Source organism: Rana temporaria, chromosome 4, assembly GCF_905171775.1.
Source record: "Rana temporaria chromosome 4, aRanTem1.1, whole genome shotgun sequence".
Classification (NCBI taxonomy): Eukaryota; Metazoa; Chordata; class Amphibia; order Anura; family Ranidae; genus Rana; species Rana temporaria.
In genome coordinates, this window is record NC_053492.1 from 353,535,073 (window position 1) to 353,552,593 (window position 17,521).

Consider the following 17,521-nt stretch of genomic DNA (forward strand, 5'->3'; position numbering starts at 1 on the left):
ATATATATTTATATATATCTCTATATCTTTTTAGAATTATTTAAAAATGTATTTCCCTTAAAACTTCATTAAGTTACAGCCGCCCAGATCGTTTTTACTAAGCAGCGGGCAGCTAGCTGAATAAAGTAGATCTCACAACTGCTATAGCTTGCATCCTATTACTGCATTGTAATAAAAGGGCGAATAGAAGCAATTAAGAGTATATATGACAACCGCCAACAGAATTTAAAGGCATCCTCAAATCATTCAAACTATTTTTACTGGGTCATGTCTGACCATGACATTTGTTCTAAGGTTAAGCGACATTCCATGCATACAGAGTGCTTTCTGCATTCAAACATTCATTTTCAAGATGTTGCTAATTAATTGCTGGATTCAATAATTATCCGAGAATTCAGGAAAGATAACTTCACCATGGATTTATTATGAACTATTCAGCCAAGGTTTTAAAAGCCAATAAACAAGCTTGTAATATTTAGCAGACTGTTGGAAAATATCTATCTTCAGGAATAAAAAAATAAAAAATGTTCTATGCTACTTCTTGGCATTTGTAGCTTGGGACAGTAGCTAATTTTGGTGCTAAAAAGTAAAAACAAAATCCATCCAGTGTCTATAACCTGGTCTATTTTTACTTGTTGAGCACACCCCAACACCTTTTCATTAAACCATAACACACAACCCCTACAATAAACCCTGAAATCTTAGCCTCCTATAAACACCTAAGGATAACTCTACCTTTGGAGACACATTACATGTGTATTTAGGGTGTAAAAAACTGAAAATTGGATCATACTTACCAGTAATTTTCCTTTCCTGGTGCCTATCCATGGCAGCATACCTGTGATAGAGCTCCGCCTCGACTCCTCCTTCAGGACTAGTGAATAGCATAAATTAAAGGCATAGTCCCTCCCCCAACATTCTCTGTAATATAGAATACCAAGGGTGGGAGCGTATGCTGCCATGGATAGGCACCAGGAAAGGAAAATTACTGGCAAGTATGATACAATTTTCCGTTTTCCTGGTGCCTCCATGGCAGCATACCTGTGATAAATAAATAGCTGACACGGGTGGGATAATGCTTTACAATAAATGTTTAATTAGAAGAGGACATAGCAGCCTGAACTGCCCTTCTTCTGAACTCAACAGTCGTGAGAGCTCCTGGACCAATATGGTAGTGTCTGAGGAACGTATGGTGAGAAGACCAGGTGGCAGGCAGCCCTGCACACCGTCTCCAACAAAACATTAGCCCTTGCTGCCCAGGAAGCCGAGACTGCCCTTGTAGAATGAGCATTCACTCAGGATGGAGGATATTTTTCACCCTGTAGGCCTTCTGGATTAACTTTACAACCCAAGATGCCAGAGTTCTGATGGAAGCTTCTTTGCCCCTGTATTTACTGAACGGTACAATGAATTTCTGAAGGAGTCGTGGCTTCTAGGTAGGCCCTGAGCACTCTAGATACGTCCAGCTCACGACAAGACTCTGAACCGGTGTCTGTAAACACTGGTACTGCCCAGGGCTCCAACAGGTGGCTTGGAGTAGCAACCTTAGGTGTGAACCCTCGAAGGGGCCGAAGTTCCACCCTGTCGGGGAAGATGTGGTCTTCACCTATCCCTAAGGAGTGAAGTTCCAAGATCCTTCTGCCAGATGTAATGGCTAGCAGGAAAGCCGTCTTTAGTGTCAGGTTCCATATTGCTACTTGTCCCACTGGAGCAAAGGGATGGTCAGATAGAACTTCAAGGACCAGGGACAGATCCCACTTAGGAAAAGATTGTCTGACAGGTGGACGAAACTTCAATAAGTGACTAAGAAAGGAAAATGTGAATCTGCGCTACAGAATATTTTCAAAATAATAATAATAAGGATCTCAGGTAGTAGGAAGATATATATATATAGTATATAGTATAATTAGTGTGAGGGGCTGCCCCTGCAGAAAAATCCCCACAAAATGGAGAAAAGTATGAGAAAATAATAAAAAGCAGGTGGTGGCGCCAACCTAAAGTGTAGAATGTAGACTGATGTCAATTAATAATTAATATTGTATAAGTGATATAGTAAAACAGAAAACCAAAAACCAAAAAATGTTGCGTGATGATCCAAAAACCAAAATGCAAATAAAATCAAATCAAAGAAGTGTTCCAGTGCTTAAATCTCATTCCTTCTCTGCTTCATGCAAAAATTGAGTGAATCAATAAAAATATATATAGTGCAATGTGCTTTCAAAAAACAGTATTTATACTGTAAGTAAACAGTCTTTATGCAAAAAAAGTCCCATGCAATAAATAAATAAAATAATTGAAATAATTAAAAAGTGCTGTGTGCTTCTTCCACGTGGGAACAACGTAGATGTAAATCTTCTGTGCAAAAAAACGTGCTCTCTCCCTGTGGTCCCGCACTCACCAGATACTTGAACCCCTGCAGGGGTAACAGGCGTTCCCAGTATAATATACTGACAAATCCCTGGATCTTCCCAGGATCTAAAAATCCACCGCTCAGAAGAGGAGACAAATAGATTGCCCAATAGTGTGATACCGTTTTTAAATGATGAACAATTTTTTATTCACATTAACAGGGTACTCACATTTAGTAGACAAGTTAAAAACACATAACGCATAAAAACGTGCTGTAGCTTAGAGTAGCGTCTGCTCTACCGGTTTCGTCGATCTGACGTCATCTGGAGCGCGCCTCTAAGCCCCCAGCACTTCCTTATTTATATAGGACGTTTATGTCTGAAACGTCCGCCATGTTGTAGTTTTTGAGGACAGGAGTCCAGCCGCTAGAGGTCCTATAATATAAAAATTGCGTCCGCCATGTTGTAGATTATGGCAGACAGAAGACCAAAAACCTGGAGTTCCTATGAGGGCTAAAAACACGCTCTGGAATACATCCGCCATGTTGTAGTTTATGAAGACCGAAGTCCTGTGTTTAAAGTTACTCTATGTGTGTCACATGTCACGTCACATGTGTGCTGCTACATGTAATGAGTTCTCTTATTTTGTGTGAGGATCCATTTGTTGTTGAGGAGAACTCTGTTTTTTTCTTGTTAGTTTTTTTACTAACACGACATGGTAAACATTTTCCACATTTGTGGAAACCTTTCAGGTTCTTGAAGATTTGGATTTGTTTAGGAGGGTCTATTGCATTGTGGACTAATCTATTTCTGAGGTTAGGGGCTCTTCGGTATATAAAACTCGGTTTGTTTGGTAACAGATTTTTTAGACTTTTATCAGATTGTAGAATAGGCCAGTGTTGTTTAAAAATTCTTTCAATGTCCTTGTGTTGTATATTATAACCTGTTAGGAACGCTGTATCCATAAATTTCTTCTTTTTCTTGTTGTGTGTACCTTTAATAATGTTGTCTCTGTTCATTCTCATGACTTTTGTTTTTAAATTTTCCAGCTCTTTTCTTTTGTAGCCTTTTTCAACAAATTTATTAATAATTTGTGTCGCCTGTGCTTCAAAGTCAACACTATTACTACAGTTTCTGAACAGTCTCATAAGTTGTCCCTTAGGGATATTTTGAATCCATTGCTTGTGATGGCAACTGTTTACAGGAATATAACTATTCCTGTCAGTTTTCTTAAAGAAAGTTCTAGTGTGAATCCTGTTGTCCACTTTAAATAACTGTAAGTCTAGATAATCTATAGATTCTGTATTCCAGGTCCCCGAGAACGTGATGCCGTAAATGTTGTTGTTGATTTCGTCAAAAAACATCTGTAATTCTATTTCCGTGCCTCCCCATACAATCAGAATATCGTCTATGTATCTTCTGTAAAATTTCAATGGTGGTCTCATTACTCCTTGTATTTGTTCCGCCTCCCAGTGATTCAGAAAAATATTAGCTACACTGGGGGCGTACTTAGCCCCCATTGCCACCCCTTTTGTTTGGACATAGTATTGTCCCTTATTCCAAAAATAATTGTGGCTCATAGCTAAAGTTAGACCCTCCAAAATGTAATTTATTTGTTCCTGCTTTAGTTTGGAATCTCTATGTAAAGCCCATTTTACTCCTTCAATATTCTCTTATTTTATAGATATTATATGTTTTAAGTTACATTTTTATGGTCCAATTGCAATGACCTATATAATAATCCTTTTATGGCCCCAATTTATATATTTTTCTTGTTTATGGTCTAACAGCAATGACCTATAGAATTATGTAATTTCTATTGTAGCACTTTATGTCTGAAAGACACATGCTTTTATGTCTTGAATATTGCACCGTTCTGTTTACAATCGCAAAGTATTTTAACTATAACAGGGAGATTCAATGCTAGTCACTCTGTTGCTTTAATACATAGAGTAACCTCAGAACAGGACTCCGGTCTCCAAAAAGCCATAATACGGCAGACGTTTTTTACATTTTTACATTAATATAACTCGTTTTTTACACTAATATAACTCGCAAATACATAGAGTAACTTTAAACACAGGACTTCGGTCTTCATAAACTACAACATGGCGGATGTATTCCAGAGCGTGTTTTTAGCCCTCATAGGAACTCCAGGTTTTTGGTCTTCTGTCTGCCATAATCTACAACATGGCGGACGCAATTTTTATATTATAGGACCTCTAGCGGCTGGACTCCTGTCCTCAAAAACTACAACATGGCGGACGTTTCAGACATAAACGTCCTATATAAATAAGGAAGTGCTGGGGGCTTAGAGGCGCGCTCCAGATGACGTCAGATCGACGAAACCGGTAGAGCAGACGCTACTCTAAGCTACAGCACGTTTTTATGCGTTATGTGTTTTTAACTTGTCTACTAAATGTGAGTACCCTGTTAATGTGAATAAAAAATTGTTCATCATTTAAAAACGGTATCACACTATTGGGCAATCTATTTGTCTCCTCTTCTGAGCGGTGGATTTTTAGATCCTGGGAAGATCCAGGGATTTGTCAGTATATTATACTGGGAACGCCTGTTACCCCTGCAGGGGTTCAAGTATCTGGTGAGTGCGGGACCACAGGGAGAGAGCACGTTTTTTTGCACAGAAGATTTACATCTACGTTGTTCCCACGTGGAAGAAGCACACAGCACTTTTTAATTATTTCAATTATTTTATTTATTTATTGCATGGGACTTTTTTTGCATAAAGACTGTTTACTTACAGTATAAATACTGTTTTTTGAAAGCACATTGCACTATATATATTTTTATTGATTCACTCAATTTTTGCATGAAGCAGAGAAGGAATGAGATTTAAGCACTGGAACACTTCTTTGATTTGATTTTATTTGCATTTTGGTTTTTGGATCATCACGCAACATTTTTTGGTTTTTGGTTTTCTGTTTTACTATATCACTTATACAATATTAATTATTAATTGACATCAGTCTACATTCTACACTTTAGGTTGGCGCCACCACCTGCTTTTTATTATTTTTTCAATAAGTGACTACCAAAGGATCCTCCGCCCATCTCTTATTTGTTGCGGCAGAGATTGCCGCTACCTGCACTTTGAGGGAGCTCAGACCAAGTCCTGTCTGAAGGAAACCTAGAATATTGGACGTAGAGGGAAGGATTGGATCAAATCCATTTCCGGTAGCAAATGACAAGAACTTGTCCCAGACTTTTGAATATATGGCATTAGTTTCTGGCTTTTAGAAGGGTTGTTATGACTCCTGGGAAACACCCTAGGGACTGGAACCTTCGCCTCTCAACCTCCAGATTCGAAGATTGTACTGTAGTACCATGCAATCCGATGCATGTAAACGCACTGTGATTAGGATGGTGTTAGGATTACATTGGAACCTACAGCAGATCACACACCCAGTGCTTTTTGCACGGGGTGCGTAAAACGTACCACAGAACACGAGTTTCCCACACTAGATTCTGATATGAACAGGCCCTTAAACTTAAAAGGTCAAGTTCACTTTTGAGTCATTTTACGATGCAACATGTTTTTTATTTTCTAAATAGGTTTCTTTAACCACTTAAGGACAGAAGGTGTTTTTCAGATTCGGTGTTTACAAGACTAAAACAGTTTTTTTTGCTAGAAAATTACTTAAAACCCCCAAACATTATATATATTTTTTTCTAACACCCTAGAGAATAAAATGACGGTCATCGCAATACATTTTGTAACACCGTATTTGCGCAGCGGTCTTACAAGCGCACTTTTTTTTGGAAAAAATTAACTTTTTTTAATTAAAAAATAAGACAACAATAAATTTGGCCTAATTTTTTTATATATTGTGAAAGATAATGTTACGTCGAGTAAAATGATACCCAACATGTCACGCTTTAAAATTGCGCCCGCTCGTGGCATGGCGTCAAACTTTTAGCCTTAAAAATCTCGATAGGCGACGTTTAAAAAATTCTATAGGTTGCATTTTTTGAGCTACAGAGTAGCTCTAGGGCTAGAATTATTGCTCTTGCTCTAACGATCGCGGCGATACCTCACTTGTGTGGTTTGAATACCGTTTTCATATGCGGGCCCTACTCGCGTATGCGTTTGCTTCTGCGCGCGAGCTCGTCGGGACGGGGCACTTTAAAAAATTTTTTTGGGGTTTTCTTATTTATTTTTATCTATTTTATTATTTTTTACACTGAAATAAAAAAAATAAAAAAGTGTAAACATCCCTTGTAATAGAAAAAAGCATGACAGGTCCTCTTAAATATGAGATCTGGGGTCAAAAAGACCCCAGATCTCATATTTAGACTTAAATGCAAGAAAAAAAAAAAAAAAAAAAAAGAAGGAAAATTTGTCATTTAAAAAAATGACAACAAAAAAAATTGTCTCTTTAAGACGCTGGGCGGGACTGACGTTTTGACGTCACTTCCGCCCAGCAAAGCTTTGAGGACGGGTGGGGGCCATCTTGCCCTCACTCAAGTCCTCACACACCAGGCAGCAGCATCCGATCTCCTCCGCCGCTACCGACGGCTCCGGTAAGCGGCGGAGGGCGCGGAAGTGCGGCGGGAGGCCCCTCTCCCGCCACCGATAACGGCGATCTTGCGGCGAATCCGCTGCGGAGACCGCCGTTATCGTTTACAGGCCCGTCCACTGAAAAGATGGATACCTCGGTTGTGGCAGCAGCTGCTGCCGTTACCGAGATATCCATCTTTAAAAACAGGACGTATATATACAGTGGGCGGGCGTTAAGTGGTTAAGCTAGTGCATTGTTGGTTCACTTACCTTTTCTTCGATTTCCCTTCTAAATGTTTTTTTTCTTTGTTTGAATTTCTCACTTCCTGTTTCGCCTCAGTAAGCTTTCCACCATCATCCAAGCAGTGGAAAGTCAGTCAGAACAGGTTACTGAACAGCTTACTGAGGAGGAACAGGAAGTGAGAAATTCAGACAAAGAAAACAAAGAAGAAGAAAAAACATTTAGAAGGGAAATTGAAGGAAAAGGTTAGTGAACCAACAATGCTAGAGCTTAAAGGAACCTTTTTAGAAAATAAAAAACGAACCTTTACAACCTCTTTAAAGCCAACTCTCATTTCTTGAACAAATATAGCAGAAACAGAAAAAAAAAAAGGAAAACCTGCCAGAAATATAACATTTTTTCCACTCTATCCAAAAAAATTAAAATATATGGCTGAAGTTAGGTTTTAACAACTTAAGACCCGGACCAATATGCAGGTTAAGGACCTTGCCCCTTTTTGCGATTCGGCACGGCATCGCTTTAACTGACAATTGTGCGGTCGTGCAAAGTGGCTCCCAAACAAAATTGGAGTTCTTTTTTTCCCCACAAATAGAGCTTTCTTTTGGTGGTATTTGATCACCTCTGCGGTTTTTATTTTTTGCGCTATAAACAAAAATACAGCGACAATTTTTTAAAAAAAATTCAATATTTTTTACTTTTTGCTATAATAAATATCCCCAAAAAACATATACATTTTTTGGTAAAAATATTTACTACTAATGGCGGCGATCAGCGATTTTTTTTCGTAACTGCGACATTATGGCGGACACATCGGACACTTTTGACAAGTGCTATAAAAATGCACGGATTACTGTAAAAATGGCAATTGCAGTGAAGGGGTTAACCACTAGGGGGCGCTGTAGGGGTTAAGTGTGACCCTGTGTGTTTTTGTAGGGGGGCGGGGCTGGACGTGTGACGTCAGTGATCGTCGTTCCCTATATCAGGGAACAGACGATCACTGACATTGCCACAGAGAAGAACAGGGAAGGTTTGTTTACAATCACCTCTCCCCTTTCTTCAGCTCCTGTGACCCGATCGCGGGGCACCTGCAGCGATCGGGTCTGCGGGTCCCAGGGGTGCGGTCACGAAGCTTCAGACTGGGTCGCGAGCGTGCCCGCGACCCACGGCTGGGTTTTTAAAGGGGACATATATATACACACACGTCCATGTGCCCAGGCGTGCCATTCTGCCAACGTATATCGCTGGGCGGCAGTCCTTAAGTGGTTAACATATATCTTCAGCCCTAGCCCAATCACTTAAAAACCCCTGCAGCAGTATACTTACCTTATTCCAAAGCATCAGCACTGACAGAACCAGAGATCAGTGATTAAAAAACAAAAAGCTTCACAATCAAGCAATATAAAATAGAACTTACTCGAGTTTCCCAAGAAAATGGTGCAGAGTGTTCATCTTGCCATGTTATATCCTGAAAAGCAGAGTAACGAAATGTCAGTATCCACTCTGTTACATCTTTAATTTAGATTGTGACTTATGCTTAAATTATCTGGCACGTTGAATAATCCAAAGGATCCCAGTGCAGGCGCCTGCTTTAGCAGTTAGAAGCTTACTGTACAAAAAACAACCCTACAAATCAAAAAGAATAAATGCTGAGCGCCAACGTGAAAAAAATTAAAATAAATGAAACAAAGCTGGATAGTTTTTTTTGCAGAACACAGTTAGGCCAGGTTCACACTATATTATCATTATTAAAGATACTTATATAGCTCCATCAATTTTACGCAGAGCTTTACATATACATTGTACATACACATCTGTCCCTACCCTCAAGGAGCTTACAATCTAAGGTCCCTAACTCACATACATATACTAGGGCCAATTTTAGACGGAGCCTATTAACCTACCAGCATGTCTTTGGAGTGTGGGAGGAAACCCACACAGGCACAGGGAGAACATGCAAACTCCAGGCAGGTAGTGCTGTGGTTGGGATTCGAACCAGCGACCCTTTATACGGCTAGGCAACCCACTACACCACTGTGCCACCCAGCGCAGGTCTACATGTAAATTGCATGCTTTCCAGCTCCCGTAGCAAAAATATCACTATTTTTTAAAGGCACCTACTACAATAGGCCATCTTGACACAGGTGGGACTTTGCTTCATCATATCAGATACTGCAGCAAGGAGACCAGTAGGGGGCAGTAGTGACATCACCAAAATGTCCTGATCTTCTGAGACTAGCAGTCAGAAGCAGCAGTGGCTTAGATCACACATTACAGACATAAAACTGCAGAGTTGTATTCACACAGGTGTGCCTAGGTACCCTTGCATACCAGAAAGCACACTGGTCTGGAGTTCCAGACAAAGTACATTTTGAGTTATTAAAATATTCCCTCTTAATATTGTTAATAAGAATATTAATCATAAAAATGATAATACATTTTCCATTTTCTATAAATGTTTACTTTTTGAGTTCAGGTTCACTTTAATATGAGGCGCACCCACGGCACTGGTGTCTGAGAAGAAGAGGAGATGAATCACTCTTCCCACTCATTCAACTTTGGGTTTCATTTTTTCGCTTTAGCTTTTGAGCTTTGCAAGCAACAGGCTTTTTCCGCAAAGCAGTTAAGCTTAGCCTGGTAAATAGGAGCCAATAGTTCCATCTGCTTGCTAAAAATAGGCATTATGAAAAACATCATATGCAGTAAAGTTTCAAAAGTTAAATTCTTTAGATCTAAAACATAAGAAAATGTATACAAAAATATGGTGCACTGTCCTTCAAGCACTATGGGGGTTATTTACAAAAGGCAAAGTGCACTTGAAATTGCAGACGCTGTAAATCTGAGGAGTAGATCTGAAATGAGGGGAAGCTCTGCTGATTTTATCATCCAATCACATGCAAGCTAAAATGCTCTTAAATTTTCATTGCATGTCCCCCTCGGATTTACAGCAACTGCACTTCCAAGTGTACTTTCAGTGCAATTTCAAGTGCACTATGTACCGTATTTATTGGGGTATAGCGCGCACCCCTAAAGTTGCCCGAAATTCCTGTGGAAAAAAGATTTTTTGTACTTACAGTTTTGGTGTCTTGCGCAGCGTCCATCGGCGGCCTCGTCGGGTCCGGCGTCCGTCTGCGGCTTCGGGTATCCTCTTCGTCGGGTCCGGCGTCCTTGCGTCCTCCCCGCTCGTTTACCGCACCAAGTTTGAATACTGCGCCGACATATACAGAGCGCAGTACACTCGTGTATGGTAGGGCAGGCTCGGCTACTCTCGCGCTGACGTCCTGTACGTCCAGGACGTCAGCGCGAGAGGAGCCGAGACTGCCCGACTATACACGAGTGTACTGCACTCGGTATATGTCGACGCAGTACTCAAACTCGGCGCGGGAAAGCGGGTATCGGCGTATATCGCGCACCCACGGTTTTGCCCTGATTTTCAGGGCAAAAAAGTGCGCGGTATACGCCGATAAATATGGTACTTGTAGTGCAAAGTGGATTTGCCTTTCGTAAACAACCCCCTATGTGTCCCAAAATGAATTATAATTCATTGTGACTCAAGATATTAAAATCAAAATGTTTCTTTCATATTTTTTGCAAGGCTCTGAGCATGCTCAATGTCTCATCGGAAATCACTGACTCCTTCCACAGTACAATATAAGGGTAAGGCAGCCCATACAGGTTGAAAAGAGAAAAAAAAAAAAAAAGGGGGGAAATTACGGATTTACCCATCTACACATTCAAGGTGGAGGGGGGATCACTCCCTGCTTAGATATTATGTTCCTAATCGGGAAGACTCAACCAAATTCCAAAAATCATAAATGGAACTAGAATACATACAATTTAGATGAAGTTAAAGCGGAACTCCATCCTAAAGTTGAACTTCCGCTCATCGGAACCCTCCCCCCCTCCGGTGTCACATTTGACACCTTTCAAGGGGGAGGAGGGTGCAGATACCTGTCTAAAGACAGGTATCTGCACCCACTTCCGGCCACACAGTCTGCAGGCAGGACTTCAGATCCCCCCCGTTGTGTTCTGGGAAACACAAGGCTCCCAGAACACAGCGGGAACCAGTGAGCATGGCGCACACGACTCGCACATGCGCCGTAGGGAACCGGGTAGTGAAGCCGCAATGCTTCACTTCCTGGTTCCCTAACCGAGGATGGCGGGGGGGGGGAGGGGGGTCAGCAGAGTGACGAGTGATCGCTCGTCCTCTGCCGACGACGGCGCTGCACTCCAGGACAGGTAAGTGTCCTAATATTAAAAGTCAGCAGCTGCAGTATTTGTAGCTGCTGGCTTTTAATATTTATTTTTGGGCGGAGATCTGCTTTAAGCGATTCTAAGGCCTTGTACACACGAGAGGATTTCCGCTGGAAACGGTCCGCCGGACCGTTTCCAGCGGATAAATCCTCTGGCGGATTTTGATCTGATGGCTGTACACACCATCAGATCAAAATCCCAGCGGAATACATCCGCGGTGACGTGCCGCGCCGTCGCCGCATCGACCCTGGAAGGTAAATACTTCCACGCATGCGTCGAATCATTACGACGCAGGCGAGGGATGGGAGCGGACGGACTGATCCGGTGAGTCTGTACAGACGACCGGATCAGTCCGCTGGACTGGATTCCAGCGGATAGATTTCTTAGCATGCTAAGAAATTTTTATCCGCTGAAAATCCGTCGGTTGGATTTTTATCCGCCTGAAAATGTCCGCTAGGCCGTACACACGACCGGATCTATCTGCTGGAACTGATCCGCGGATCAATCCCAGCGGATCGATCCCAGCGGATCGATCCGGTCGTGTGTACGGGGCCTAACAAATGTCAGTTTCTTATAGCTAAATACACATGCTAAAAATAAAAAAGGAATATCGCATCTGCTGGTACTCCTCTAAGTGAAATATCCACACTACTTTTGCCACAGACCAAACCCAAAAGCACATACTGGGGGCGGGGCTTGTTTAACCCTTCCATTGCCACACTTAAAAAAAAAAAATCTAGGGAACTAGAGAACAAAATAGTGATGGTTCCAATTTTTTTTTTTGGTCACAAAATATTAGTGCAAGGATTCATGAAACGCAAAATTTCAGTAAAATACGTTTATTTTAGGGCACATAAACGCAACATATTACCCAACTTTTGGTGAAACATAAAAAGAGGAGGTTGCTCCAGGTTAAGAGATTCCCAACATGTCAAGCCATACAATTGCATGTACCTGTGAAATGTTAATAAATTGTTAGCACCCTATAATTTCTATAGGGAATGCTTTAACCCGTTCAGCCCCGGAAAGTTTCACCCCCTTCCTGACCAGAGCATTTTTTGTGATACGGCCCTGCGTTGTTTTAACTGACAGTTGTGCAGTCATGCGATGCTGTACCCAAACAAAACGTTTGTTCTTTTTTTCCCCCAATAGAGCTTTCTTTTGGTGGTATTTGATCACCTCTGCGGTATATTGATTTGTTTGCACAAAAGTTATTGCGTCTACAAATTATGGGACAGATTTATGGGCTTTTTAAAAAAAAATTACTAGTAATGGTGGCGATCAGCAATTTTTAGCAGGACTTGCGACATTGTGGCAGACAAATCTGACACTTTTTAGGGACCAGTGACACCAATACAATGATCAGTGCTAAAAAAAAAAAAAAAATATGCACTGTCACTGTATAAATGACATCATGGGCGATTAAAGGATTATATATGCTCCTAGGGGGTACTTGCTAACTGTGTGGGAGATGGTTTGACTGGGGGGGAGAGAGATACATGTTCCTGCTCAGTAGGATCTCCCTCTTCCCCACTGACAGAACGTTGATCTGTCTTGTTTACATAGGCAGACCTCCATTCTGCCTCTCTACAAATGATTGCAGGGCTCCCGGCAGACATCGCGTCCACTGGACCCGCCGATTGGCTCCCGCTGTGTCCAGTTAACTATTATATTGGGCCTATAATTGTCACTCTGGCATGTGTAGTGCAATATACTGTATGTTTCTTGCGTAGGTGTACATTTACATTTGTACGTGTGTATATGTGGGGGGGGGGGGGGGCTCAACAATTTGGGGGGGGGGGGGGGGTAAGTGCTTAGTTCATTTTTTACACTCTCATAACTTAATTTTTTTCAAGTCCTGAAATAAAAAAATAGATATTAACCAGGATATAAAAAAGAAGTGGAAAACTCAAAAGCACCACTGCTCATGAAGAGAAGTCTGTCCATAGAGGTAGAGTTTCAAAGAAAAAGGACATGTCTGAAGCTGACAAATGAAAAGAATTTACAAATCAGATCATTAATAACTGGAGTATTATGGGCATATTTGATGTGTTTGAATCAAGAAGTGAGACAAACAACAAATTACAGAGTGGTGGAGGAGTGCTTGATGCCTTAGGCATAGTGAAGCTACTTAGGTTCTTGCATGGTGTGAGATTTCCAGAGGATGCAATGAATAATAAACCAGAGAGGTTATCATGCTATTGACAAAGTCATGTCATCCCCTGTGGCCAGTGCTAAATTGGTGCGAAAGTCAAGTTCAAAACCAAGCATACTTCTAGTCAGTTTAAAACCTAATTGAGAATGATAACAGAGGAAGTCGGAGTTCAGTCTTTCATGGATATGCAGGCACAAATGTCAGATCTGAAATCTTTTGAGCTCTTGTAGGAAGACAACGATACCCTACAAGCCAGTCACACGTATGGAAGATTAAAATTGGCTTCTGCATACATTCAGAAACTGACAGCTAAAATGCTATAGCTCTGCAAAGCTGTAAATGCTGCAAATAGAGAATTCTTGGATGAATGAAACAGTTATATATATAAAAAAAAAAAAAATGTTATGACATGTTTAACATGATGACTACAATTTAAGATCAATTTAATGATGCCTTGGATAAAAAATAAATAAAAAAGTATCGACTTCTATCAAAAACATGAACGGGTCTTAATGTAGCTAGAAGCTGACAGGCGTGTAACACGTCACTCAATGGTTTGCTGAACACGTCTCAAATACATTTCAACACTTGATAAATGTACTAGGCAGAGGTAGACTCTGTGGGCTCCGATGACAGAGCCGATACCAAACGCTCATTTGGACTTGGTGGAAAGGTTTTATTTCATGTAAAACTAAAGAGAAATTATAAATAAATCCAGATCTAATCTTGCAAATTTTTGGTATGTGCAATATCCATTGTTGTGTTTGTTTACCGTTTACTTCCCATTGGGATTTTGAAATATACAACGTTTTTTGGACACCTAAGATGTGGTAGGAAGAGATCTTTCCAACAAAAGATAAAGCTGCTTGGTGGCATAAACAATTCATAAGCTTTTTTTCCTTTAACTGTTCTGACACCTGTTGAACATAAATTTGTTCGTCCACAGGATTTAGCTCTCTAAAATTTGCAACTTGAAGGATTGTCTTCCTACAGATTGCTTTAGGCCTTGTCCACATAGGACACATTAACCACTTAAGGACCGCCTCCTGCACATTTACGTCGGCAGAATGGCACGGCTGGGCACAGGCATGTACCTGTACGTTGCCATTAGGAGCCCAGCCGTGGGTCGGTCGCTCGCAACCCGGTCCGAAGCTCCGCGCCCACGGGACCCGATCGCCGCCGGTGTCCCGAGATCGGTCACAGGAGCTGAAGAACGGGGAGAGGTGTGTGTAAACACACCTTCCCCGTTCTTCTGTGTGGCAGTGACACTGATCGTCTGTTCCCTGATATAGGGAATGACAATCAGTGACATCACACCTACAGCCACACCCCCCTACAGTAAGAATCACTCCTTTAGGGCACACTTTCTGTCTTTGCAGATGACACCAAGCTATGCAGTGGAATAACGTCCTTACAGGATGTCTCCAATTTACAAGCCGACCTCAATGCTCTGTCTGATTGGGCGACTGAGTGGCAGATGAGGTTTAATGTTGATAAATGTAAAGTTATGCACTTGGGGGCTAAGAATATGCATGCATCATACATGCTAGGGGGAGTACAACTGGGGGGATCTGTAGTGGAGAAGGATCTGGGGGTTTTAGTTGATCATAAGCTCAATAATGGCATGCAATGCCAAGCTGCGGTTTCCAAAGCGAGCAAAGTCCTTTCTTGTATTAAGAGAGGTATGGACTCCAGAGACAGAGATATAATTTTGCCCCTGTACAAATTAGTAAGACCTCATCTGGAATATGCAGTTCAGTTTTGGGCACCAGTTCTCAAAAAGGACATCTGAGAACTGGAGAAAGTGCAGAGAAGGGCAACCAAACTGATAAGAGGCATGGAGGAGCTCAGCTATGAGGAAAGATTAGAGGAACTGAATTTATTCACTCTTGAGAAGAGGAGAATTAGGGGGGATATGATCAACATGTACAAATATATAAGAGGTCCATACAGTGTACTTGGTGTTGAGTTATTCACTTTACGGTCATCACTGAGGACAAGGGGGCACTCTTTACGTCTAGAGGAAAAGAGATTTCACCTCCAAATACGGAAAGGTTTTTTCACAGTAAGAGCTGTGAAAATGTGGAACAGACTCCCTCCAGAGGTGGTTCTGGCCAGCTCAGTAGATTGCTTTAAGAAAGGCCTGGATTCTTTCCTAAATGTACATAATATAACTGAGTACTAAGATTTGTAGGTAAAGTTGATCCAGGGTAAATCCGATTGCCTCTCGGGGGATCAGGAAGGAATTTTTTCCCCTGCTGTAGCAAATTGGATCATGCTCCGCTGGGGTTTTTTGCCTTCCTCTGGATCAACTGTGGGTATGGAGTTGGGTGTATAGGATTTTACTGTGTTTTTTTATTTTGTTTTTTGTGGTTGAACTGGATGGACTTGTGTCTTTTTTCAACCTGACTAACTATGTAACTATGTAACTTAACCCATTAGCGCCACCTAGTGGTTAACCCCTTCACTACCATTGTCATTTTCACAGTAACAGTGCATTTTTATAGCACTTTTCGCTGTGAAAATGACAATGGTCCCAAAAATGTGTCCGCCATAATGTCGCAGTCATGAAAAAATTTAAAAATAAAATAAAAATAATAAAAAAAAAAAAAAAAAATCGCTGATCGCCGCCATTACTAGTAAAAAATAAATTATTAATAGAAATGCCATAAAACTATCCCCTATTTTGTCAACGCTATAATTTTTGCGCAAAGCAATCAATAAACGCTTATTGCAATTATTTTTACCAAAAATAAGTAGAAGAATACGTATTGGCCTAAACTGAGGAAAAACATTTTTTTTAGATGTTTTTTGGGGGATATTTATTATAGCAAAAAATATTGAATTTTTTTCAAAATTGTCACTCTATTTTTGTTTATAGCGCAAAAAATAAAAACCTCAGAGGTGATCAAATACCACCAAAAGAAAGCTCTATTTGTGGGGAAAAAAAGGAGGCCAATTTTGTTTGGGAGCCAAGTTGCACGACCGCACAATTGTCAGTTAAAGCGACGCAGTGCCGAATCGCAAAAAGGGGCAAGGTCCTTTACCTGCATAATGGTCCGGGTCTTAAGTGGTTAAAGGGGTTGTAAAGGTTCATTTTTTATTTTCTAAATAGGTTCCTTTAAGCTAGTGCACTGTTGGTTCACTTACCTTTTCCTTCGATTACCCTTCTAAATGTTTTCTTTGTCTGAATTTCTCACTTCCTGTTCCTCCTCAGTACGCTGTTCTGGCTGACTAACCCCCATGGATGATGGGAGCAAGCTTACTGAGAAACAGGCAGTAAGAAATTCAGACAAAGAAAAAAAACATCTAGAAGGGAAGTTGAAGGAAAAGGTAAGTGAACCAACAATGCACTAGCTTAAAGGAACCCATTTAGAAAATAAAAAACAAACCTTTACAACCCCTTTAACCACTTCAGCCATTTTGCTGGTCAATGACAGGGCCACTTTTTGCGATTCGGCACTGCGTCACTTTAACCGACAATTGCGCGGTCGTGCAACGTGGCTCCTAAACAAAGTTGGCGTCTTTTTTTTCCAACAAATAGAGCTTTCTTTTGGTGGTATTTGATCATCTCTGTGGTTTTCATTTTTGGCGCTATAAACAAAAAGAGCGACAATTTTGAAAAAAATAATTTATATTTTTTTACTTTTTGCTGTAATAAATATCCCCCAAAAATATATAAAAAAAATATTTTTTTCCACAGTTTAGGCCGATACGTATTCTTCTACATAATTTTTCGTAAAAATAAAAAAAGAAATCGCAAAAAGGGATTTATTGATTGGTTTGCGCAAAAGTTATAGTCTACAAAATAAGGGATAGATTTATGGCATTTTAATATATATATTTTTTTTACTAGTAATTGCGGCGATCTGCGATTTTTATCGGTACTGCGAACTTATGGCGGACACATTGACACATTTTTTAAACCATTGGCATTTTTATAGCGATCAGTGCTATAAAAAAAATGCATTGATTACTGTAAAAATGTCACTGGCAGGGAAGGGGTT

General features: G+C 40.7%; 1 protein-coding gene across 3 annotated transcripts in view; it reads right to left on the bottom strand.

The window, feature by feature from the left end:
- Window positions 1-17,521, bottom strand: part of C4H1orf198 (chromosome 4 C1orf198 homolog) — a 51,988-nt gene that overhangs the window by 21,241 nt on the left and 13,226 nt on the right. For 2 of the 3 annotated variants that reach the window (XM_040350836.1, XM_040350835.1), the window contains exon 2: window positions 8,523-8,573. The exons of the other annotated variant lie outside the window; for it this stretch is intronic. In XM_040350836.1, coding sequence (XP_040206770.1) covers window positions 8,523-8,573 — 51 coding nt within the window. The remainder of the gene's footprint in view (window positions 1-8,522; window positions 8,574-17,521) is intronic. 3 annotated transcript variants of the gene reach the window in all.